This window comes from Mobula birostris, chromosome 13 (genome assembly GCF_030028105.1).
Source record: "Mobula birostris isolate sMobBir1 chromosome 13, sMobBir1.hap1, whole genome shotgun sequence".
Taxonomy (NCBI): Eukaryota; Metazoa; Chordata; class Chondrichthyes; order Myliobatiformes; family Myliobatidae; genus Mobula; species Mobula birostris.
Genome location: NC_092382.1, coordinates 40631640 through 40658426, shown reverse-complemented (window position 1 = coordinate 40658426; position 26787 = coordinate 40631640). Strand labels below are relative to the sequence as shown.

General features: G+C 44.7%; 1 protein-coding gene across 4 annotated transcripts; it reads left to right on the top strand.

Annotated features, from left to right (window-relative positions):
• The first annotated feature begins 669 nt into the window (after positions 1-669).
• Positions 670-11002, top strand: LOC140207559 (uncharacterized). 4 transcript variants are annotated; one of them, XM_072276104.1, is made up of 4 exons: positions 670-832; positions 2928-3100; positions 3844-4006; positions 8354-11002. In XM_072276104.1, exon 4 carries the CDS (start codon positions 8762-8764, stop codon positions 10232-10234), a length of 1473 nt encoding a protein of 490 aa, XP_072132205.1. In that variant the 5' UTR covers positions 670-832; positions 2928-3100; positions 3844-4006; positions 8354-8761; the 3' UTR covers positions 10235-11002. The 4 variants fall into 4 exon arrangements, with proteins under 4 accessions (XP_072132205.1, XP_072132204.1, XP_072132206.1 ...); XM_072276103.1 differs by having other exon boundaries at positions 3840-4006; XM_072276105.1 differs by lacking the exon at positions 2928-3100 and having other exon boundaries at positions 672-832.
• The last annotated feature ends 15785 nt before the right edge of the window (positions 11003-26787 follow it).

The following is a 26787-nucleotide window of genomic DNA, read 5'->3' as shown; positions in this document are numbered from 1 at the left end:
ACTCTTCCTGTGCCAATAAGGACTGGGTGAAGGAGCGGCACGCAGTGCATATTGAATGTGTGACTGTCGCTGTTTTGATCCAGAAGTGGACTGTTGGAGTTTTCCTGTGGCGATCACTTTCGTTAACACTTGCATGGATTCGGGTGTTGTGTAGCAACCACTTGTTCTAAAGAATATTCCTGTGACTGTCATCTTGTACAATCTCTTCGTGGATTCTGGAATACGACTCGGTGACTGAAAATCTCCTGCGACTGTTGCTTCGTTCTCCCAGCGCGGAACCAGTGAAATTCTTCGTGATTACTTCCTCGTTGTATTTTAATGTGGATTTACAAATTTCCCCAGTCCGTGGATAACTGAAATTTACCATCTTGAAACTTTAAGTACTTGTTCCTAAACTTGACAGTGTGGGAGGCACAAACGCATAACACTGTTAACTTCTGTTTCAGTGAGAAGTTAGTTTAATTTTCTATATACTAATAAAGACAGTAGTTGACATTAAAATTGAGTTTGTGGTCTATTACTGATGGTACATAACACAAGTTTGTTTCTTTCCACAGAGTGGCGGGTAGCTGGAGTCTCCGCCCCCACGGGTCACGTGATCCCGTTCGCCCCTCCCGTTTAACCGCAGACAGGCAGCAGCTGCGCGTCTGTTCCCGAGGCCCCGCCCTCCGGATGACGCAACAATCACTCCGCGCCTGCTCACAGTCTCCAGATGGACGGTGTTCGCCTTTCCGCTCAGTGCTGAAGTGAGTCGTCTGCGGGATTGGTAAAGGATTCTCACCGCCTGGATCGAGATCACTGTCTGCGGGCGGAAGATATCACTTTCCCATCAGTGAGTATTGAGACCGATCCCGAGCGGGGAGATCTGATGTTGGCCGTGAGGCCAGAACTCATTTATTTTCCAATTATCTGGGCTCGTCAGAAATGTGTCGACTTCACTTAATCTGCATTGAACGATCCAAACCAGGAGACCAGGCTGTCTATTTCTGCAGAATTGAAATGGAACTCCCGCCAACTGCTCACGTGAGGCTTTTTACCGCAGATCTGCCCCGCCTTCCGCTTTGTGACGCAAGATCACTTGGCGTCTTAAATAATTCCCGGATGGATGGTGATGTTTCCTCCTTGTTGTGTTGGGGGAGTCTGATGTTGGCCCCTGAGTCCCGTTGACTTCCCCCAAGTCGCCTCTCTTCCTGAGGCTCCTCACATTTGTCCTTTGAGCTTTATGGCTGTCGTGTCTTCTCCCGGACTGGGGAGGGTGAGGAAGGAGAACGACCCAGGTTATGGGGATCTTTGATTTCACTGTCTGCTTTACAGGAGGATTGGGAAGTCTAGGGGGGAGAATGGTTTCTGTGATGTGCTGATCTGTATCCCAAGGTCCCCGCAGTCCCTCACAGTCATAGGCAGAGTAGTTACCACGCAAAGATGTGAAGTGTCTGGATTGGAAATTTTCTATGGTGTATTGATAAAAAATTGGTGAGGATCAAAGGATATATGGCAAAGTTCTTGTTCTTTGTTCTAACTTTGTCATTTTATACAGTAGTATTTACTATTGTAATTCCACCAAGATGCAACACAGAGCGTCATAGGAAGTCATTCCTGCCTGTGGCCATCAAACTTTACAACTCCTCCCTTGGAGGGTCAGACACCCTGAGACAATAGGCTGGTCCTGGACTTATTTCATAATTTACTGGCATAATTTACATATTACTATTTAACTTTTTATGGTTCTATTACTATTTATTATTTATGGTGCAACTGTAGCGAAAACCAATTTCTCCCGGGATCAATAAAGTATGACTATGACTACGCTACTATTAATTCAGTATCTGTGTATTGCTGGAGGACCATCAGTGATTGTCCTTGATCCCTTCTCCCACCTGGTTCCATCTGCTCATCCCCTGCCCATCTTGTTCAACCTCTGTCCAGTCTCCTAATCCCCAACCCCCCCCCCCCCACCCCCCAGCTTCAGTGATGTACATAAACCATCTAGATCAACCTTGGTCCACCCTGTATCTCACCACCTCAATATTATATATCAGCAATCTTTCTTCTAACCCTTGTTTTTATTGTGAAGTGTTCATTTACAACTTTGGCCTCGCTATGTTATTTCCAGAATCAGTTTTTATTAGCTAGAATGCCAGAGGGTCATCAGGTACCGGTTCTGTTGTGCATTGGTGCGGAGGTGCTAGTTTTTGAACTGTGACTGGCTGACACACTGCAGCATTTTACTGGCAGCAAAGCGTACTGGGAGAGTTGGTGCTTGGGCTATAATCCTGTGATCTACATTCCAGGCATATGAATCTCTCGGTGTTTTTGCTTTGACACTGGTTAGTGCTTCTACTGATGGGGCTGGATGGTCATCCTTCTGCAGTGAAGCAGAAATTTCGAGCAGCTGGACATTGGTTGTGGGGAAATCCCGGATTGCGCCACCCAGTGTGAAACGTGGGGATGATGTGTGAGACTCTCAGTGTTGGTGAGTGGCAGATTCAGCTGTGTGACTCTGAGTTTGGGTCCTGGGATATCACACTTTTTGATCCAGGTAAAATGGACCCGGGGATCGAGCTGCTTGGGCTTATGAGGTTTTGAGTGAGTATTTCTGGTCTGGGATCAGATGTTTGTTTCTGGAGTTCCTTTGGAAGCAATGACTGCTAATCTGAGGAGAGGATGAGTTCCCATTCCATCCTCACAGGGAGAGGCTATGAGTAAATGGGCTGGTCTGTGTGTACAACAGTGGAAATAGACCCGTGAGTCTGGTGTTCAAACTGTGTTTGGAAATATCCCCCCTCACTGTCACCTGTCTGTCACTTGGTGGAAATCTGAGAGAATCTCGAGTTGCTGGAGATCTGCACTAAAAACAGAAAATGTTTGACGTCATTCTGACAAAATATTATTAACCTGAATTGTAATGTTTGTTCCTCTCCCCGCAGCTGTTCCTTACCTGCTGAGCGTTTCTGGTAATTCCAGTTTCTTTTTGTTACATTCACCCTGGACTGGTTTATATTTCCTGAAATGGACCTGTTTTAATCTGGGAATGCAAATGCCTTGTTCTGTGACAGTAGAACAGTAAAGAAAGCACAACTTTTCCCTGTAAATTATACAGGTACCAATCTGTCTGTTATTCCTGGAAATGTGTTTTGTGCAGTTGTTGCTAATGAGGTTTACAAGAATAATCTAAGGAATGATCAGTTTTATGTATGAGGAGCATTTTATGGTTCAGAACCTGTGCTCAATGGAGTTCAGAGGGACGGTGGGGGTGGTGGAGGGATGTATGGTTAAGTAAACCTACTGAATGCTGAAAAGCCTGGATACAATGGATATGGAGAGGATGTCCCCATTAGACAGAGAGTCTGATGTGACAGCACAGTCTCAGAATAGATATGCGTCCCTTTAAAACTGAGATGAGGAAAATATTTTGGCCTAAAGTCGTCTGATCTGTGGAAGTTGTTGCCGCAGAGGTCAGTTGAGGCTGCCATTTGGGTATATTTATGACAAAGATTAATATATTCATGATTGCTTAGTAGCTTTAGGGTTACAGGAGGAAGGCAGGAATATGGTGTTGGAATAAAAATCAGTTATGGTTGAGTGGTGGAGCAGACTCAATGGATCGAATCACCTAATTCTGTTCCTACATCTCATGTCTTACCATGACTGAATGATGACTCCTTCTTATCCCATATCGTTTTGTGATGTGTGAGGAACAATAAAAGATTGTTCACTGAGATCATTATATTTGACTTCAGCGTTTAAATTTCAGTGAGTTTTGTTCTTAGTAATATTAAGCAGAAATGTTTGGTTCTCCATTTTATTGTTAATGTGCTTCATTATCTTTCATGTTAAAGTTAGACCTACGGTGAGAGATTTATTGGAAGAAGAACCCCAACTGGAAGCAAACCACAACTCACACGAGGGAACAGCAACAAGTGAACCAGCCTGAGGATCGAGAGCATTAACTGAAGAGAACCCATCTGACTTTGAGAATCCAGTGTTTCAGTCAGGAGAAAGTTTGGTGAGTCTCATTTACTCAAACACTGGTCCTTTAGACATTGCATACCTGTACAAAGGAAGGTAGGAAATAGTTGGAGTGAGACTGAATGTGCCCAGAAGAAGCAGTTATGCCTCTGTCAGACCCAGTTGCAATCACTCCAGGTCTGGTAATGTGCTTCCAGCAGCCCAGCCCTTTAAAACCACTCCCATTCTGTGGAAGTCGAATCCGGATAAAGTCACTCAGAGACCGTATAAGAACAGACTCGTTTTTCCAAGCACCTGGGGCTTACTCCGTTATTCGCTCAAACAGGAACAGTCTATGACTGTTCCGGGCCAATCCACTAACTGACTAACAATTCCCCTTACACCACAGATATATCTGTCCAGATACCCCCCACAAAAGACAGGCTGGAGCCAAAGTTATTTACTACATGACAGCCCCTAAAGACAAATTACAAAGTAGTCATAACGGTTTTCACACACAGAGCAGACTGAAGCTGTCCTATCTCTACACCTGAGTACACAAGGAGATAAGCATCCTGAAATCCTAGCTAGCTACCCTCAAGAAGAAATATGGCTCAGCATGGCTCAGCACATCTGTTTATCATCAGCAGTTTCTTTCAGAAAAGCAGGCTGCTATTGTTTAACGAAGTGTTAACCCTTTTACATACTTTATCATTCCCACTTTACATGATCAACAAAGCAGTAATCTTTTACAGAGAAAGCAAACGAGTACAGCATTGACTCATCAGTGGGTAAAAACAGCAGACATCAGTAATTATAACAATGATATGTACAACTATTCGGCCATAATGCAATATCTCACCCCACATATTACCAAACAGGCCTTCGAAGACCACCATTTCGACCCTTCGGTGAACCCGTGTAAATCCTGCCCTACTCCCTTGATGCTGTCAGTCTCCTTGGCAGTGTGCTCGGAGAGGGATGTAATGTTAGTAGAGTCATCAGGGATATAGGTGCAGCATTCTGTGTCAATAATAGTACAGGTTCCCCCTTTTCTCAGCCAGAATAAAATCTAAAGCCTTACGATTCTGTGGGACTGTTTGCCGGATTGCAATCATTTCAGTGGATACTTCTGTTACTTGGGCCTGTGTTTCTGTCAGGGCCTCTGCAGTATTGTGCCCAGCTCCTCAAGTGCTGTAGCCAAATTGATTCTCTCTCGTGAATTCCTGGCTACTCCATAGGAGAGAAAAGCGATCACCCAAAATCGCTCAGTCTCAGTTATTCCTCTCCGCTGTTGGGCACCTGCAAGTATGGCCAGGATGCATGTTTCCCAGTACAGGAAGTTCTGTTTGGTGGGGGCCTGAGATACCATCCCTCAAGACACTGACAGCCACAGTCATCTCTGACTGGACCACAGTTCCTCACCTCACTTCCCCGGGTGATATTTGAGAAAGCCCAGGCTGGGAGTTCCTCAGTCTGGTTGAGCGTGATTACTGACGTTGGAATCATAGTTTTACCATGCTGGGGAATTTCGGTACAAACCCAGCAGGCCCCTACTTCTACCTGTTTGGCATAGGTGTGACAGAAAGGTGTTAACATGGGGGCCCCCGGATGCTGGGGTGAGCCCTCTCAAAGACATAAACACGAACACCACTATCAACCAATACATTTTCCTTTAGTCCAAGAGAGTCCTTCTACTCAGTTCCTTCAGTAACACGTTTGTTGTCTGTTTGATGTATCCACCGAGATTGCCCCTTCAGTTTCACAGCCGTGGGAGTGGTCAGTAACTCCAGATATGGTCCTCTCCACCGAGGTCCAAGTTTCCCTCGATCCCAGTTCTTGATCAGGACAAAATTAGCAGGTTCTATGGTGGGATAGTCACTCCTCTCTGCAGAGTGGTTCTCTTCCTTGTAAGCCTGTTGTATCTGTGAATGTAATGCTTGGAAAATTTTGGTTAGTTGGCATATATATTTCCCCATCTCTTCCCCCAGAGTATGCATATCCAATTTTGCTGGTAGACTTTCTGGGAGCAATGGTACACAAGGTCTTGGTCCCCAGGGTGTCCTCATGGGCCGTCCATAAATGATTTCAGCTGGTGACAACACTGTTTTCCCCTGTGGGGTAACCCTCATGTGGAATAGGGGTGACGGTGGGACCTTCAACCAAGTGAGTCCCGTCTCTGCTGTTAGTTCAGCCAATTTACTCTCCAGAGTGCCATTGGCTGTTTCCACTATGCCAGCAGCCCGTGGGTGGTGTACACAGTGGAATTGTTGCTTCATAGCTAGTTCATTACATAGCCCTTCATTTACTTTCGCCACAAAGTGTGGGCCATTGTCAGAGCTCAGCATACCTGAGAGTTATTCCCTGTAATAATACCTTCACAACAGTCACAGTAGTATTATTGGTAGTTGGAATAGCTTCAATCCACCTACTAAACACATCTATAATAACTAAGCAATATCTATAGCAATGTAGTGCAGGCAATTCAATAAAATCAACTTGTAGACATGAATAATGTTCACCTGTCAAGGGAGTAGTACCCAGTGTGCAGGGTACAGGTTACCAACCATTCCCTCCTTTCCCAGGTGTGTACAATTATGTATTTAATTGACCAATATTGATAAAAACTCTGCAGGAAAATAAATCTGCCCCACTGGGGTGATCCAAAAACCTAGGTCAGGGTCTTTCTGGCACCCATCTGGGAACACAGTTTGCGCTCCTCCTCAGAGGTGTCCCCCTGAAAAGTACGTACCTCCCACATGTCTGGCAAACTCGTTCTGCTTAAGTCACAGAACGTTGCTTGACGGGAACCCGAGGGCACCACAACTACCGAGGATTGTGCCGCACTTTTCACTGTCTCATCCACTAAAGCATTGCCTTTAGTGACCTGGTCGGACATGCGTATCTGGGCCGCACATTTAACAATAGCCAAAACTCAAGGTAGCTGTAGAACTGTGAGTAAAGTTGTTTACAAAGGTGGCATTACTAATGGGGTGGCCAGAGGAATTCTGGAATCCCCATGTTCCCAGAGAGCCCCGTAGTCATGTACAACTCCAAATGCGTAACAGGAGTCTCTGTAAACGTTCGCACTTTTATCTGTTGCTAGGATACAGGCACGAGTCAGAGCAAACAGCTCAGCCTTCTGGGCGGAGACAGCTGCTTCAAAAGAGGCCTGCTCAACTATTTCAGTGTCCGTCACTATCGCATAGCCAGAATATCATTTTCCTGCTGGATTGACAAAAGAGCTTCCATCCTCATAAGACGTTGCCTCGGGCTTCAGGGGGTATTGCGGAATGGATGGGAGAGTCTGTCCTTCTTTCATGGTGATCCAGACAGGGGGGAAGTTGGTGTGGTCGAATTCTTGGCCTGAAGTTGCCCAGAGATGGGGTACAACATCTTGAGTTCGGTCAATATTAAAAGAATGTCTTACCAGATGTCCCGTCTTCACCTCAGACTCCTTCCAGTATCTGAATTGGCCCATGGCCAAGTCTTGCCAGTCTTCCTGGGTGCTGGAGGCTTGATTCATTGAGGTGTAGGCAAGGAACCCAGGTTCTTTGGCTTGAACCCAGGGCAAACCCTAACGGTGGTCTGGGGAACCACCAGTCCTGTCTGTTGCCAAAGGAAATCCGGAACTTCGGCCAATAATGCTCTGCCCTCTCTTCCTTTCACCTCTCCAATCACCATAACTGGGAACTTCTGTCCCTCGAGGGGTGCATAATATTGGCTTTCCTCAGTTGAGTACGCCATAGGGTCATAGCACAGAGTCACAGCGGGTGGACCGCTGGCATTGGGGTTTCGAATGGAGTGGAGTCCTGTTTAAGTAACCACCATTGGGGGGGTCAGTAACTGGGGAAGCTGTCAGTTGTTCACTGGTCCCAGGGTTCCAGTAATATGTCAAAGCTCGTCGCATTCAATTTCAATCATAGTCAGGCCAATCCATATTATTTGTTTTAATTATGTGGGCGAACCAAACATTCATCTCAGCAGTAATTTTTTACATGGCATTAAAACTGTGATACTTTAAGTTAATAATACATAAAAGAAAATCCCAGCTGCAATCAAGAAAGCCTATTTGCGTGAGTGTGTTTCAGTTACTGTGGGACCAGGAACCCATGCAGCTCAGTGGGAACAGGGAATAATACCAATGGAGAGAGTCAGACTGAGCCAGGTCACAGATTGGAGATGGTAGAAATGCCCATTCTTATTGAGACAGGAAGAGCATCAGAGAATTAGATGGTCATTCCAGATACCAGCACTGTGCCCAGATAGAAGATGATTTCTCTCTCCAACTTGGGTTGAAACTCACTTTAACAGTGAGATGTCAGATCACACCTTGGCAAATCAAATGATCTCATCTGAAATGTTGTCCTGCACACACTGATGGATTTTGTAAATCTTTTTACAGGTTAAAAATGAGAAGGAATTTGTCTCCAGGAATCTCAAGCATGGCACGCCAGTGTTGCTGTCTCTGTCTAGATATTTAAGAAGTGGAGCAAGGGATTCAATCAACCATCCTTCCTGCTCAGACTGCGGGGAGGGATTCACTTGGTTATCTGATCGAATGGCACACCCGTCATCTTACATAGGGGAGAGGCCATTCATCTGCTCAGACAGTGGGAATGGATTCACTCAGTCATCTCAATTGAAGGTATATCAGCAAGTTCACACTGGGACAAGGCCATTCATCTGTTCTGGGTGTGAGAAAGGATTCAGTCAGTCTTCCCGCCTGTGGACACACCAGTCAGTTCACACTGGGCAAAGGCTGGTCATCTGCTAAATTTGTGGGGAAGGATTCACTCAGTCATCTGACCTAATGGCTCACAAGCGAGTTCACACCGGGGAGCTGCCGTTCAGCTGCTCAGACTGTGGGAAGGGATTCACTTGCTCATCTAAACTGAAGGTACATCAGCAAGTTCACACTGGAGAGAGGCCATTCACCTGCTCAGTCTGTGAGAAGAGATTCACTCACTCTTCCACCCTACAGAGACACCATCGACTTCACACCGGGGAGAAGCTATTCACCTGCTCAGTCTGTGGGAAAAGATTCACTGATTCATCCACCCTACAGGGTCACCAGCAAGTTCACACTGGGGAGAAGCCGTTCACCTGTTCAGTCTGTAGAAAGGGATTCAGTCATTCATCCCACCTACAGAGTCATCAGCGAGTTCACACTGGAGAGAGGCCGTTCACCTGCTCAGAATGTGGGAAGAGATTCACACTGTCATCCACCCTACAGAATCATCAGCGAGTTCACACTGGGGAGAAGCCATTCACCTGCTTAGAATGTGGGAAGGGATTCACTCAGTCATCCAACCTACAGAGACACCAGCGAGTTCACACTGGGGAGAAGCCATTCACCTGCTCAGTCTGTTGGAAGAGATTCACTCACTCATCCACCCTACAGAGTCATCAGCGAGTTCACACTGGAGAGAGGCCGTTCACCTGCTCAGAATGTGGGAAGGGATTCACTCAGTCATCCCACCTACAGAGACACCAGCGAGTTCACACTGGAGAGAAGCTGTTCACCTGCTCAGAATGTGGGAAGGGATACACTCAGTCATCTGAATTATTGGCACACCAGTCAGTTCACAGTGGGGAGTGGCCATTCACCTGCTCAGAATGTGGGAAAGGATTTACTCAGTCAACCCAGCTATTGGCACACCAGTCAGTTCACACTGGGGAGTGGCCATTCACCTGCTCAGAATGTGGGAAGGGATTCACTCGGTCATCACAACTACTGGCACACCAGTCAGTTCACACCGGGGAGAAGCCATTCACCTGCTCAGTCTGTGAGAAGAGATTCACTCAGTCATCCCACCTGCAGAGTCATCAGCGAGTTCACACTGGGGAGAGGCCGTTCATCTGCTCAGAATGTGGGAAGAGATTCACTTACTCTTACACCCTACAGAGACACCAGCGAGTTCACACTGGGGAAAAGCTGTTCACCTGCTCAGAATGTGGGAAGAGATTCACTCAGTCATCCAACCTACAGAGTCACCAGCGAGTTCACACTGGGGAGAGGCCGTTCACCTGTTCAGTCTGTGAGAATAGATTCACTCACTTATCCAGCCTACAGAGACACCAGCAAGTTCACACTGGGGAGAAACCATTCACCTGCTCAGAATGTGGGAAAGGATTCACTCGGTCATCCAACCTACAGAGTCATCAGCGAGTTCACACTCGGGAGAAGCCGTTTACCTGCTCAGAATGTGGGAAAGGATTCACTCAGTCATCCCAACTACTGGCACACCAGTCAGTTCACAATGGGGAGTGGCCGTTGTTATGAATCTCTAGGTTTCGTTTGCTGTGGACTGTCATTTAAAGAGAGAGAGAGAGAGAGAGAGATTAAGAAGGCGAATCAGTCTGACTTGCCGCTTCTTTACATCGCTCGCAGCTTGTTTAGTTTAAACCGAGGACACGGACACTCAGAGTCAGACGGAGACGAAGGAGGAAAAATGGAAGGATCGAAACCAGGGAACTAGTGGCCAAGGGTCACTGTTTAGAACTTCCCTATCCCACAAGGGTGGGTTAATTATCGATTCAGCGTACATCGAATGTGTGGTTGTCACCTCGTTTGATCCATAGGAGTGGATCTGATTTGAGGTATCCTGTGAAGACCACTTATGTGTTAACCCTTGCCTGGGTGTGGTGTGGTAATTCACTTGAAGACGATACCCCTTGTGACAAGTCACTTTCGGTGATAATTCGTATGTGTATTTGGAATGATGACAGATAAAATCTACAGTGACTGTTCTCTCGTTTTACCACCATGGGACCTGTGGAATTCGACATAATTGCCTTCTCTGGAAATTCACCCTGCATTACAAATATCTCTCTCATCACCTATTCCATGGATGAACTGAACTTTCATATTTTACCATCTCAAGACTCTAAGCCTTGTTTCCCCCGAGCTCAATAGTTTGGGAGTTATATTTACCCACACATATATACACACATAACTCTGTTAACTTTTGTTTATCTTGCTTAAGTTACTATATTATGAGTCGATACTAATAAAGATAGTTGTTTTAGCATCAAAGCCAGACTTCAGGTGTAGTCTACTGCTGCTAGTTCATTTCTAAAGCGTTATGGTTTGTAACAAAATTGGGGCCTGCGTCCAGGATATGAACAAATTCGGGGGCGTATTGATTGATTAATTATCAATTTCATTGGGGAAATCCCTTTTGATTTATTTGTGGGTGAAAAATCAGCAGCAATGGATGTTGATAGATTTCTGCAAGCGCCAACCTCTGAGGCATTAGAGGATGCCAGAAGGACTGAGTTGTTGAGTACTGCTAAAAGGTTAAAACTTGGAAAGGTGAAATTGACAATGAGGAGGTCACAGAGGCAGAGGATAATAACTGAACATTGTGTATCCAAGGGTATGTTTAAAGTGGAGGAGTTGGAGGTGTTTCCTGAAAGTAAACTGAGTGAGCTTGAGCTCCCGTACAAGTTAAAAAAAATAATGATGGAGGCTGCAGAAAGGCAGAGGCAGTTTGAAGCTAGAGAGGCAGAAAAACAGAAGGAGGAAGCAGAAAGACAGAGGCTGTTTGAGCTGGAAAGATAGAGAGATTGCAGCAAAGTGGTCTAGCATCAGACTCTGGTGATAAGTTTGAGGCCAGTCGGGAAGTTAAATTGGTACCTCCATTTGATGAGGCAGAGGTTGATAAATACTTTCAGCATTTTGCTCAGAGTTTAAAGTGGCCAAAAGAGAGTTGGCCTATTCTCTTACAAAGTGTAATTAAGGGGAAGGCTCAGCAAGCCTATTCTGCTTCGACAGTTGATGAAACAGCTGATTATGACATTGTGAAACAGGCTGTGCTCAAAGCTTATGAGTTGGTCCCAGAAGCATACAGGCAAAAGTTTAGAAATTTGAGGAGATCTCTGAACCAGACTTGTATGGAATTTGCTTATGAGAAGTTTGTGTGTTTTGACCGCTGGCACACATATAAAATGTAAATGATGACTTTAACAGCTTGAAAGAGTTAGTTTTAGTTGAAGAATTCAAAAGATGCGTCCCTAATGACTTAAAGACATATTTAGATGAAAAGGATGCTGCCACTTTGCAGAAGTCTGCTAGATTAGCAGATCAGTTTGCTTTAACTCATAAGGTTAAATTTTCCCTGAATAACAGCTACCAAAAGAGTAGCAGGAATAACTAGGGTAAACCAGAAATTAATACTGGGACTATTAACAAGAGTAAGGATGAAGGGAAGAAGTTGAAGGAGAAATATTCTGGTCTTACTTGTTACTATTGTAAGAAAGCTGGTCATATGATGGCTAATTGTTCCATCCTGAAGAAGAAAAAGGAAAAGGAGGCAGTCCCAGATGCCTGTGATCAGTCTGTTGAAGCACCTACAAACCCACATTTTGTTGAGGCTCAGTTAAGGACTGAGAGGTCTGACCGAGTGAAGAAGGGATTTGATCATTTTATGTCAGATGGGTTTGTATTAGTAAAGGAAGGGTCAACCCTGATACCAGTGAAAATTATTCGAGATACTGGGGCTTCTCAGTCACTTATATTAGACAGCATTCTAAAGTTTGGTGATGAGTCTGACATTGGTGAGGTAAATCTTATTAAAGGCATTGGGGGTGGCATGGTTTCTGTGCCATTGCACAGGGTAACTTTACAGTCAGGGTTGGTTTCGGGACCTGTTAAATTCAGATTATGCTCAAGTTTACCGGTGGAAGATGTTACTTTGCTGTTAGGGAATGACCGGGCAGATGGTAAAGTTGTTCCTGCGGTGCAGTTGACAACTAAGCCAACCACTGACGACCCACAGATGGATTTTAACATTTATCCTTCCTGCGCAGTAACTCGAAGTATGGCTAAATGTCTGCCAACGCAGACGGTTCTGTGCGGCATGATTCTGATACCCATGACAGCCAAATTCGGGATTCAGGTTATGACGACTTAAAACAGAGATCATCTTCCTCTTTCTCTCCTGCTCCATGGAACCAGACTCAGTGCCAGAGACCGGATCACCATGGTCGTCCTCTGTCAGGTCATCCCGCTCAACAGCATCCAAAATGAGATAACGATTACTGAGGGGGATGGCCACAGGGGTGCTCTCTACTATCTGAGCTCTTCCCATCACTTCCCTGACAGTCACCCACTTATCTAACTCCTGCAGCCTCAGTGACTAACTCCTTGTAGCTCCTATCTAACTCCTGCTCACGTTCCATTACAAGCTGCAGGTCATCAAGCCGCAGCTCCAGATCCCGAACGCGGTTTCTCAGAAGCTGCACCTTGGTGCACCTGGCACAGATATGGCCATATGGGATACTGGAAGATTTTCGGGGTTCCCACATATTACTCCCAGAGCAAAGTCCTAACCCTGCAGACATGCTCTGGTACACGTTTATATGCTCAGTAAACATGTTCACTGCTTAATCACCTGGAGGAGGAAACGAGATGGGAAATAGTCATAGTCATGCTTTATTGATCCCAGGGGGAAATTGGTTAAATTGGTTATCTAACTATGCTGAGAACACAGAAGCAAAGGAAGGAAATCTAATGACGACACTCTGTTTCTGCATCAAGTAGTTCAAAAGGCAGATTGTATTTTGGCCTTCACCGCACAGGGAGTGGAGTTAATGTAATGGGCCAGTGTAGCTACCATTGTACAGGGTGTCAGTGAAGCCACATCTGGAATTCTATGCACGGCTTTAACCCCCAAGCAGAAAGAAATCTTAAGAGTAGCTATGGAGTCAGCCAGAGCAGTTTTACCAGTGTAATAAATGGGATGATTTACCAGCAGAGGTGAGATAATTTGGCCCTGAATTTAGAACATATTTACAAACAATAGGTTATTTGTGAAGCATCTTGAAGTATCTCTCCTCGTCAGTCAGAGAGCCACAGAGAGGGGTCGATGAGAGATGCTGATTTCAAATGGAGATGTGTGAAAATTCCTGGAAATTTATATTTTCTATTTAATTTCGCTTTGTGATCAATGAGCTATCAATCTATTTGAGTGTACACTCTTTGGGATTCACTGCCCTGAGGGTGTGAAGGCCGGTTGGCTGGGTATTTTTGAGGTGAACATATATAATTAATTAAGGGGAGCAAGGGGAATGGACACAGGAGCTTAGATCATACACAGTTGTGTTGAATAATCATGAGATCATAAGACACAGCGGGAGAATTTTTCCTCTTCTCTGTTCTAAATGGAGGTCCCACTATTCTGAGGGTGTGTTCCCCTGGTCCCCGACTGCAGGAAAAATCCTCTCCACATGCACTCTTTCTCTGCTTTTCGGCATTCGACAGCCTCCCTCATTTTTTTCTAAATGCTGTAGGATACAGGCCCAGAGACATCAAATGCTCCTCATGCGTTAAACCTGTCAGCCTCGGAATCATTTTCATGAACCTCCTCTGGACTCTGTCCAATTCCAGCACATTTTTCCCGAGATGAGTCCCTACACTATTCATAATAGTCCGCGTGGTTTAACCATTGCCTGATAATGTTTCAACATAGTATCCTTATGAATAGTCCTCTCGTAATGAATGGTAGCATCATATTTACATAACTTTAATGGTAAATGCCCAGAATGAAGAGTAAAAGGAAAGACGATGGGCAGTGATTTTTTTTTCAACTGGAAGGAGAAATCGATACTGATGCATTCAGGTTTGAGCTACACAGGTGGAGTATGATGTGTTTCTCTTCAACCCTGAGGCTGTCAAGTTGAGCAACTCCAGCCATTACTATTCTGCCATCATCCCTGCTAGTGTTCCCTTCCTATCAACTTTGGTGAGCTCTTCTCCCGTGCCTCCGTATTTCCCCTCACTCCACTAATAATGATGCATCTTGTTGTACCTTTCCCCACTCAAAGTGCAGGGTGAATTCTAACATGTTATGATCACTGCATCAACATGCTTCCTTTACCATAAGCTCCCTAATCAAATTTGGTTCATTACACAACACCCAATCCAGAATTAACTTTTCCCCAGTGGGGACAATTACAAGCTGTTCTAAAAGGCATCTCATTGGTATTTTCCAAATTCCCTCTCTTGAGATCAAGCACAAACCTGATTCTCATAATCTCCCTCCACCCATCTGGCTCACGGACTGTTTGTCCCACTCCCATCGGGGTATAGACTACGCAGCATCCTCACCAGGACTACCAGCCTCTGGGACGGCTACTTTTCCCAAGCAGGAAGGCTGATAAATATCTCTACCCACTAACCCACCCTTCCACACCATCAGACCCCTCTACTTGTCTGTCATCTTATGTGCAGACATCCTATGCCAAGCGTCACTTTAAGGACATACAATCAATCTGTACACAATATATAAGCTGTGGATGTATGTTTTCACTATTGTGTTTTTGTGCTGCATTGGAGCCGGAGTAAGAATTACTTCGACCTCATTTACACTTGTCTGCTGGAAATGGAACTAAACAACCTTGAATCTTGAATAAACATTTCAGCAGGTTGCAGCGTCACGTTTCTGTCTCTCAACATTATTGTGGCAGAGCGCCACCTGGTGACAATAGTGTCCACAAATCAGGGGGTCCTGTTATGGCAATTCACCACCAAGTGGCAGTGTTGTCCACAAAAGGGAGAGGTTTGCAGCGATAACAAGAGGTGCAGGGGGCTGGAAGCCAACTGCAAGTGGAAGAATTGCCAGACCTGCTCCAAACCGCTCTCCTCACCACCAGTCAAGGTCCCAAACAGTCCTTCCGTATGAGGCAACTCTTCAACATCGTGACTGTTGGGGTCATCTACTATTTCCAGTTTTCCCGGTATGGCCTCCTTGACATTAGTGAGACCCGATGCAGTGTCTGCATTCTGCACGCTGTCCCGATGAGATTCTGCAGATGTTGCAGATGCAGAGTAACATACGCAAAATGCTGGAGGAAGTCAAGAGACCAGGTAGCTTCTATAGAGGGGGATAAAGCAAAACAGAGATTTCCTGCCGAGACCCTTCATCGGGACTGGAAGTGTGGAGAAGCCAGAACAAGATGGTGCGGGGAGTGGAAAGAGTCCAAGCTGGTCTGGTCCAAGGTGAAGCCAGATAAGAGTGAAGGTGAGTGGGTGGGGGAGGTGGGAGATGAAGTGAGACGGTCTGAGGTGGGAGGTGGAAAATGCAAAGGGCTGAAAAGAGGGAATCTGATTGGATAGGAGAGCGGAAAATGGGAAAAAGAAGGAAGGAAAAGAGGAACCAGAGGGAGACAATCTGCAGTGGAGAAGTGGGGAGACAGAATGGAGGAGACGGGCATGTGGGCTGATGAAAAGAAAAGGTGGAGGTTCAAGTTGAATACATCGATGTTCATATCATCAGTAGTAAACTGCGGAATGTAATACAAGATGTTGCTCCTCCAGCCTGAGAGTGCACTCACCGTGTTAGTTAAACAATGAACCGGAAATGAGTGGATTAATAATTTTCCCCTGGGATCCCTATTACATCAATCCTCTCTCACCTCAAACTGGTGCCCTCTGGTTGTTGATTCCACAAAAGCGGGGAAAGGGACTGCTCTGTACACTCATGGTTTGGAAATCCTGCACAAGGTCAGCCTCAATCTCCTGCACTTCAAGGCATGAAGTCCCAACCTGCCCAACCTCTCTCCAGACCTCAGTCCCTCGAGTACCGGCACCATTCTCATAAATCTTCTCTGCACTCATTGTAGCTTCACGTCATCTCTCCTATAGCAGAACGACCAAAACTGAATACAGTAATCCAGGCACAGATACCCGAGCAATACCCTAACCCTACTGCAACCTCACTAGCCTGTTCTTCAGGCCATGAGCCATGAGGTATGAGACAGGGGCTGCTCAGCCAATCAAGTCTGCTCCACCATTCCTTCGTGTCCAATTGGTTATGTCTCTCAACCCCATTCTCCTGCCTTCTCCCCATAATCTTTGAACATCCATTTAAAATACACTCACTGACTTGGCGTCTACTCTGTCCATGGCAATGAATTCCAAAGATTTACCAATCCCTGCTAAAGAAATTCCTCCTCATCTCTGCTTTCAATCGATGCCCTATATTATTGAGGCCGTGGCCTCTGGTCCCAAACTCACACAGTATAAGGTGCATCTTCCTTATAGGCAGTCTATTGAGGTCTTTCAATATTTAATAAGTTTCAATGAGATCCCCTCTCTTTCTTATGGACCAGCGAGTACAGGTCAAAGCCGTCTATCGCTCCTCATACGTTAACCCTTTCATTCCTGGAATCATTCTCATGAACCTTCTCCGGACCCGTTCCAATACGATCACATCTTTTCTCAGATAGGAGGTCGGAAACTGCTCACAATACAAGAAGAGCGAACAGAAGGAAATCTGCAGATGCTGGAAATTCAAGCAACACACGTAAAAGTTGCTGGTGAACGCAGCAGGCCAGGCAGCATCTCTAGGAAGAGGTACAGTCGACGTTTTTGGCCAGACCCTTTGTCAGGTCTCCTGATGAAGGGTCTCGGCCTGAAACGTCGACTGTACTTTTTCCTAGAGATGCTGCCTGGCCTGCTGCGTTCACCAGCAACTTTGATGTGTGTTACACCAAGAGCGATCTGACAAATGTGTTATAAAGCTACAGTATCACATCCTTGCTCTGAAAAGCTAACATTACAGTTGTTATCCTTTATCAACTCAATCTGCAAGCAAACCTTTTGGGACCTCTGCTCAAGGACTCCCAAGTACCTATGAACCTCTGATTTTTGAATTTTCTCCCTTTTTTTTTCTTTGCCCTTATTCCTTCTACCAATTGTACGTGACCGTACACTTACATACACTGTATTTCATCTCATACTTTGTTGCGTGTTCTCCAAACCTATCGAGCTCCTTCAAGACGAAGAAAATAAAATGGCTTAAAGGGACTGACCTTTTCAACACTGCACAAACTTTCCTGATCTTGCAGCGGCTATCTCAGATGCAGGCCATTATTCCTGAACGAAGATTCAATAAGGTCGATCCTTTATAAAACCGCCGAACGACACCAACTTTACTCAATCCTTCGTGTTCCCGTACTTCAGTAAGGTCTTCACCCTCCTATACTAGACTGCAAAGGTAAATCAGAGGTGCAACACATAAAACGTGCAGTGATTGGCGAAACTGCTGGCACAACGATATTACCTTACAATAGAAGGTATAACTCCACCTTAAAACGGAACTGCGTCATGAGACGAATACGCAGCATATCGGAGTAACTGACGAATTAAACAACGAATCAACTGCAACACAATAGGGGTTTCCACTTTTATATACCTGTAGGGAACATGTCATCACGTGACGTCACACTGGCGGGAAATTTACATCATCCCACCATCACAAGACCATTACATCATGCTCACAAGATACTCAATTACATCATGGTCATAAGGCAGTCAGAAAATACCCACGAGGTATGTAACAATGGATACAGTCTTACGATGCTGGGTAAATGAAATCAGCTCAGTTCGTGTGATTGAGTTGAGCAGTGATGGAGAGAGAGGGGTGTGGTGGTTATATGAGTAAGCCGATGCCGTCGACCCTCCGTTGTCCTCTGAAATGACCTTTAAGTCACCGAATGTGACCACATAAAGGAGACCAACTTCTGTAGTTATTAACCCAGGCAAGGATTGGATACACTGATATCTTCCCACCGGTCAGCCCTTTTCCACACTGTGAGAGCCACTGATCAATCCTCCAAAAACCCACCTTTCTGTGGGGACTACAAAGCTCATCCAGTGTGCTAAACCATGTGTGTATGTCTAACAACCAGCTGACCTTGTGTTTATCTCAGCATGCTGAACACCAGCTGTCCATCACATAACGCCGCCCTCGGTCACCATGACGACTCACGAGCTGCTCGTTGCTCTCTCTCTCTAAATCAGCTGAACTCTCTCTCTCTTTTTAATGGTACAGTCCATAAGGGATCATTCAGGATATCGTCACACCTACTTACCTTTTGGAAAAATTGTGATCAAAGAGCAAAATTTTTAACTGTGCATTACAAAATATAAAGCAATGCGGATGTGATTATCATGTAGCACATGACAGAATCATATACAAATACTAGTTTCTATTTCACTTTTAAAATTAACATTCAGATAGTTAATCTACCATGATATCGTCTTTCTCTTTCACATGCTTTGTTACAAAAAAAGTCAAATTCCTGCAGAACCAGATCCTGGTATATTCAAACTGGCGTTTCATCACCCATTGTCCCTTTTCCACTTCACCAGAACAATTAACCATCACGTGATCAGCTCGCATAACTGCCTGAACTTCATGCTGAACAGGTAACACCTTATCACCAGTGTTTCCCAAACTAAGCCCATTTGGTGAACTTCCAAACAAGTTGTTAATTCCAAACAAGTAATTACTTTTATCTCCAACATATTTAGTTCCACAGGTTTCCATAGTAACACACACAGATGGTCCCTCCTGGTCAAAACAACACTTCAAGTTTTGTCTCTCCACACCACAAACTTCAGTTTGTTTATTTCTAAAGTCCAAAACAAACGGTAACAGACTAGCAGGCACCTTGTTACCAAACCACCATCCCTTCAGCAAGGTCAACGGTCCTGAAACCAATCCAGACTTTAAATTTACCTTATTCAAAGGTTCAGAAACAACACTTTTTTCTTTATCTTCAATAACATTTATCTCACCAATTTTCATCTCATCTCCAACTTTTAGAACACTGTCTAATACAAGTGACCGAGAATCCTCAATTTCCACTGGTACCAAGGTTAACCCCTTATTCACGGAACCAAGTCCATCTTACACTAAAGGACTGCATTCCTTTTCAACCAAGTCAGACACCTCAGACCTTAACTGAGTTTCAACACAAGGTTCAGTACCTGTGAATCCACAGGTACTTCAACAACCTGAATGCAGGCAATCGGGACGGCTGCCTCTTCTAGGCCTTCATCACTGGTCCCAGTTTCACATTGCAGGTTACCCTGATCCTCCCAGCTACTCTCTGGGAAACTCTCATCCGGAGTAAACTCAACCTCTTGGGTTAAAACAACCTCGCCGCTGACTTAGCAGACTCTGAAAGGGTCTCAGCCTCTTTCTCATCCTCCCTCTTTAATATTTCTAACCGAAGCTGATCCTCAGCCTCAGTAGGTTTACTTTCAACAAACATTTCCCACATATCCTCTTCAAAGGTTCCCTTGGATATATAATGCTGTGCTATTAACGCCTGTATTAACACCTTCCTCATTCTAGTGGTCACAATAAGGTTTAACATGTCAGCAATTCCCAACAGCAGAGCCCTCTTAGCATCATCCAAGTCTTCAGGGGTTTGTTCTGCCATAAATCTTTCAATACTAGCCTCCATTTCTGCTGTTTTGTTTTCCTGTTTTCCCACACAAACAAATCTTCCCCAATCACATCGAAATTTAAAGAACCAGTTGCTAAACTGGAGATCCCAGCGGTGCCTCCAATTTTGTTACGAACCCCATAAAGGGTTTAAAGAACCAGCAGTAATGGAACATACCTGGAGTCTGGTTTTTCTGTTAACTATTTCTATTTTTATGAGTAACTATGCAAAACAGTAACATAAAATCAGATAAATAAAACAGGTTAGCAAAGTTTATGCATATATAAGTGTGGAAATATATAAAAGCCAAGCTTCTTCAAGCTTAGGAAGTAAATGGATACAGTCTAACGATGATGGGTAAATGAAATCAGTTCAGTTTGTGTTACTGATTTGAGTAGTGATGGAGAGACAGAGGTGTGGTGGTTGTTCGAGTAAACCAATGCCGTCGATCCTCCATTCCCTTCCGAAATCCCTGAATGTGACCACGAAAAGGAGACCGTCTTCTGTGCTTAAGTTATCAACCGAGGCCAGGGTTGGACACATTGCTAACTTCCCACCGGTCACCCCTTTTCCACACTGATCGATGCTCCAAAGACCCACCTTTCTGTGGGCACAACAAAGCTCATCCAGTGTCCAGAACCATGTGTGTGTCTAACAACCAGCTGACCTTGTGTTTATCTCAGCATGCTGAACACCAGCTGTCCATCACATAACACCGCCCTCCATCACCATGACGACTCACGAGCTGCTCGCTGCTCTCTCCCTACATCAGCTGAACCCTCTCTCTCTTTTTAAAGGTACAGGCCATAAGGGATAATTCAGGATATTGTCACACAATACTGACCCCTATGGAATACCATTAGTTACCGTCAGCGAAACAGAATTCCCCACATTATTCTGACTCTTTCTCCCTTGTCAGTCAGCCAATCTTCGATCCATGCAAGTATCTTTCCTGTAATTCCATGAGCTATGATCTTGTTAAGCAGCCTCAGAAACAGAGAAACATAGAAAACCTGCAACAAAATACAGGCCCTTCGGCAAATTTACTAACCTATCCTTCCACTTCGTATCCAGGTCATTTATAAAATCACGAAGCGTAGGGGTCCCAGAACAGATCCCTGAGGCACCCCACTGCTCACAGACTTCCATGCGGAATATGACCCATCTACAACCACTCCTTGCCTTCTGTGGGCAAGCCAGTTCTGGATCCACAAAGCAATGTCCCCTTGAATCCCATGCCTCCTTACTTTCTCAATAAGCCTTGCATGGGGTACCTTGTTAAAGATCATCTTAAAATCCAAGCTGACAACACCCAGTGCCTCTGCTTATCTGTCCCGCCTGTTATTTCCTCAACGTATTCCAAGAGATTTGTCAGACATAATTTCCTCCAAAGGAGTCCTGCTGAGTATGGCCTACTTCATCATGCGTCGCCAATTACAGTACCCAAAAAAACTCACTCTTAATACACTCTAACATCTTCCTGACCACTGAGGTCAGACAAACTGTCCTATAATTTCCTTTCTTCTGCCTCCCTCTCTTGTTAAAGAGTGGAGTGACATTTGCAACTTTCTAGTCCGCCAGAACTGTTCCAAAATCCAGTGATTCGTGATAGGTCATTACTCATTACTTTCAGAGAAAACTAAGGGGGGTTTTCTTCACTCACAGGCAGGGAGAGTGTGCAACAAGCTGCCAGAGCAAGTGGCAGGGACGATTTCAATCTTTAAGTGGAGTTTGCTTAGGTCCATGGATGAGAAGGATATGGAGGGCTATGGTCCAGGTGGAAGTTGTTGGAACTCGGCAGATTAATGCTTTGGCACGGACTAGATTGGCCGAATGGCATTTTCCTGCGCTGTAGTGTTCTATGACTCTAATGCCTTCACAATCTCTTCAGCTATCTCTTTCTGAATCGTGGGGTGTTCACCTTCTGGTCCAGGAGCCTTATCTACCTTCAAAATTTTCAACTTCCAAAACATCTTCCCTCCTTGGTAAAAGCATGTAACCTCACTTCTGACCTAGATACTCCTGAATGTTTGGCATTTATGTAATAAATTCAATGACACAATTGTACTGGGTGACTTCAATCTGCAGGAGAATTGGGAAAGTCAGCTTTTTGTGAGATTGCAAGAGAGGGAATGTATTGAATGCATACGAAATGGCTTCTTAGAGCAGCTGATGGTTGAGGCTGCCCAGGGAACTGCTATCTTAGATTTGGTGTTCTGTAATAACCCAGGTCTTATTAGGGAAGGTAACGTAAAAAAAAAAAAAAAAAAAAAAAAAAAAAAGCATTAGAAGGCAGTGATCATAATATGATTGAATTGAATTTCTACTTCAATTTGTGAGGGGGAAGCACAGGTCACATGCACAGTATTGCAATGGAAATGGAATAAAGGGAATTACAGAGGCAGGAGATAGGTGGTTCCCCAGGTGGCTGACGTTTCTGAGAATAGTTCATAATGTACAGGACAGATATGTCCCGCAGAAGTAGTTCCCAAACAGCGGGGCTAGGCTACCGTGGCTGGCAAAGGAAGTTAAGGACTGTATAAAAGTCAAGGAAAGTGCTTATAAGGTAGCAAAAGTAAGCAGGAAATTAGATAATTGGGCAGCTTTTAAAATCGAACAACAGGCAACTAAAAAAAACTATATGAAAGGGAAAAGTGAAATATGAGAGCCAACTAGACAACAATATAAACAATCATAAAAAATGCGAAAGGGAGGCAGGAGTTGATATTGGCCCGCTGGAAAATGATGCTCATGAGGTAGAAATGGGGAAGAGATGGTAGATGAACTTGATAGGGACTTTGCATCGTCTTCTCTGTGGAAGACACTAGCAGTGTGCCAGTGATCCGTGAGTGTCAGGGAGCAGGAGTGAGTGCCATTGCTATTACAAAGGAAAACGTGCTAGGCACACTCAGTTTCTTAAAGTTGAAAGGTCACCTGAACCAGATGGACTACATCACAGAGTCCTGAGGGAGGTTGCTGAAGAGATAACAGATGCAATGGTCGTGGCCCGTTCAGAATCACTTGATTCTGGCATGGTCCTGTAGGACAGGAAGATTGCAAATGTCACTCCAGCGTTTGAGAAGGGAGGAAGGTATAAAAAAAAGCAAATTATAGTCCAGTTAGCCCAACCTCAGCGGCTGGGAAAGCGTTTGAGTCTAATATAACAGATGAGGTTTTGGGCTACTAGGAGACGAAAGATAAAATAAGTCAAAGCTTCTCTACAGGGAAATCTTGCCTGACAAATCTGTTAGAGTTCTTCGAGGAAGTCATAAGCAGGATGGACTAACGAGAGGCAGTGGATATCATTTAGTTGGACTTTCAGAAGGTGTCACACATGAGACTGCTTGACAGGATAAAAATCAGAAGAAACACTGGCATGGACAGAGGAATGGCTGACAGCCAAGAGGCAGCGAGTAGGAATGAAAGAAACCTTTTCTGGTAGGCTAGCAGTGACTAGTGGTCTTCAGGGGTCAGTATTCGGTCCGCTACTTTTCACATTGTTTGTCAGTAATTTGGATAATGGAACTGATGGCTTTGTGGCAAGGTTTGCAGATGATACAGAGATAGGTGGAGACATTGGTAGTACTGAGGAAGCAATGCGATTGCAGCAGGACACAGACAATTTTGAAGAATGGACAAAAAAGTGGCAGATGAAATACAATATTTTGAAATGTACGATAATGCATTTGGGCAAAAGTAACAACAGTGAACTATTATCTGATTAGGGAGAAGTTTCAAACAACAGAAGTATAGCAGGAAATATGGGTCTTTGGGCAAGACTCGCAGTAGGTTAGTTTACAGGTTGAGCCTGTGGTAAAGAAGACAAATGCAATGCTGGCATTTATTAAAAGTGAAGTGGAATTGAGAAGCAAGGAGATAATGCTGATACTTTATAAAACACTACTTAGGCCACAGTTAGAGTACTTGGGACCCATATCTCAGAAAAGGTGTGCTGTCGTTGGAGAGAGACCAGAGGATGTTCAAGAAGATGATATCGGGAATGAAGGGGTTAAGATACGAGGAGCATTTGCCAGCCTTGGGCCTGTGTTCCTTCACTGACTTATGTTTAATAAATGCAGATGATGGGTGGTAAATCTCACTGAGACCCACCGAATGTGGGAAGGTCGAGATAGTGTGGAGGAGGAGAGAACTTTTCGTATGGTGGGGGTAGCCATGACAGAGGGCATGGCCTCAAAACTGAGGAGCGACCTTTTATAGTAGTTAAGGAGGATTTTATTTAGTCAGAGAGCAGTGAATCTGTGGAATTCTCTGACACAGATGGCAGTGGGGTCCAAATCTGTGGGTACATTTAAAGCAGAAGCTAGTAGTTTGCTGATCAGTCACGGCATTACAGGATATGCTGAGGAGGCAGATGCATGAGGTTGAGTGAGAACCGGGATCAGCCGTGATAGAACGGCGGAGCAGACTCAGTGGGGCTGAATGGCCTAATTCTGCTCCTATGTCTTATAGTCTTATACTGCTAGTGTCTTACGCAGTGAAAATTGACACAAAATATTTATTACATTTGGCCGCTATTTCTTTACTAACTCACCAGCATCATCTTCCAGCTGTACAATATCAACTTTTGTCTCTCTTTTACTCTTTGTATATCTGACCAACTTTTGATAGTTGATATTATTGGCTCAATTACTTTAATTTTTCATCTTGTCTCTCCTGAGTGTTTTTTTCTTTAGTTGTCTCCTGTTGGTTATGTAAAGCTTTCCAATCCTCGAACATCCCACCAGTTTCTTGCTATATTATATGACCCCACTTTTGCTTTCATCAAAAACAGGAGAAAATCTGTGGATGCTGGAAATCCAAACAACACATACACAAAATGCTGGAGGAACCTAGGAAGCCATTAATAATATTACAGGATAAACAAGCAGGAACAACTCCCTCAATAGATAAAACCAACCCAACACACACATGTTCCTCGACCAGTGGAGCACCTCACCACAGGTATTATTTGTGTCATCAGTCAGACAACCGAAAGATTTTTTCTGTCAATCAGCTTCCAAATGTTGCTACTCTGTCATTCGTTGCCATGCCCCGCTGTTGATTCCCTTCTCCTCATCATATGTTCTTACCCTGACCATCGTCCAGAGCCCCAAACTCTGCCCTGTGCAGACCTGCCTCTGGTTTCTGACCCTGCTTCACTGAACACCCAACTGATGGTTTCTCATTCTGCTTTCAGTCTTTACAGGACAGTGGTGTTTTCTAACAACCCTTTAGAAGCAGGGAAAATGACCCATAATGTGGAAATGAATCATGATTAAGGAGGTTAACTACCAATGTCATTCTTCCTCAGCCCAGAGATTGGAGGGGCAAAGAACATGTCAGTCAGAACTGCAGTCAGCTCAACTTCTTCAGTCTGCAGAAAATTCAAGGGAAACCACTTCACCCACAGAGATGTGACTGTTTGGAACCCATCACCACAGGGAGACCGAGAGGGGAACAACAGGGGAGGATTTAAAAGGACTGTCGTGCAACTGAATCACTGGCTGGGTTCAGCCAGCCTGATTTGACTCTTGACTGCACACTAGGTGTGTTATAAATTCACTAAATACTGGAGACAGAGTGTAAAACGGAACTGATTTATTTGTCACAGATCCAGAATATTAAACTCCAGTCCCATTAAAGGCGAACATGCAGCAGAAGAAACTCCTCCCATGCCCAGTGACCAGGGTGCAGAACTGGGTGTGGTGAGCAGCAGCAATAATTGCAGAGTTCAGCACCGACAGTCACTCTCGGAATTGCATTCAGCACGGTGATGGACAAATATCCAGCAAGCAGCTTATTGAAATTTCTTCCTAGTGTGAAAACGGTAGTGTGTCACAAGGTTAGGTTACTGAGTAGATTAGATTCAACTTTATTGTCATTGTGCCGAATACAGATACAAAGCCAATGAAATGCAGTTAGCATCTGTCCAGAAATGCGAAGAACAGTGTTATTTATAAAATAACTGCGAATGAAAAGTAAGTGCTACAGCACACAAATATAAAAGTACTGAGACAGTACAATATGGATGCAATACTGCTTAGCGCTGTGATGTGAGGTTCAGCAGTGTCACAGCCTCAGGGAAGAAGCTCTTCTTGTGCCTGCTGGTGCGGGAGCGGAGGCTCCTGTAGTGCCTACTGGATGGGAGGAGAGTAAAAAGTCCATGGTTAGGGTGAGATGCATCCTTGATAATGCTTTTCGCTCTGCCCAGTTAGCCTTTATGGTAGATGTTCCCAATGGTGGGCGATCAGGTGCCAATAATCCGCTGGGTAGTTTTCACAACATGCTGGAGTGCTTTGCGATCCGATACAGGACAATTGCCATACCACACTGAGATGCAGTTGGTGAGTATGCTCTCAATGGTATAGCAGGAAGAGGTGAGCTTTTTTGATGCTCCACAGGAAATAAAAGCGCGCTTGTGCCTTTTTGATCAGGATGGAGGAGTTCAGGGACCAGGTGGGATCCTCAGAAATGTGGACACGAAGGAATTTGAAGTTTGATACACGCTCCACTACAGCTCCGTTGATGTAGATGGGGATGTGAGTGTGGCTCATAGCATGCCAGAAGTCCACAATAATCTCCTTGGTCTTCTGG

Bases quoted from the DNA above. Each gene is read 5' to 3' on its own strand.
- LOC140207559 (XM_072276104.1), top strand. From the start codon at position 8,762: ATGGCTCACAAGCGAGTTCACACCGGGGAGCTGCCGTTCAGCTGCTCA.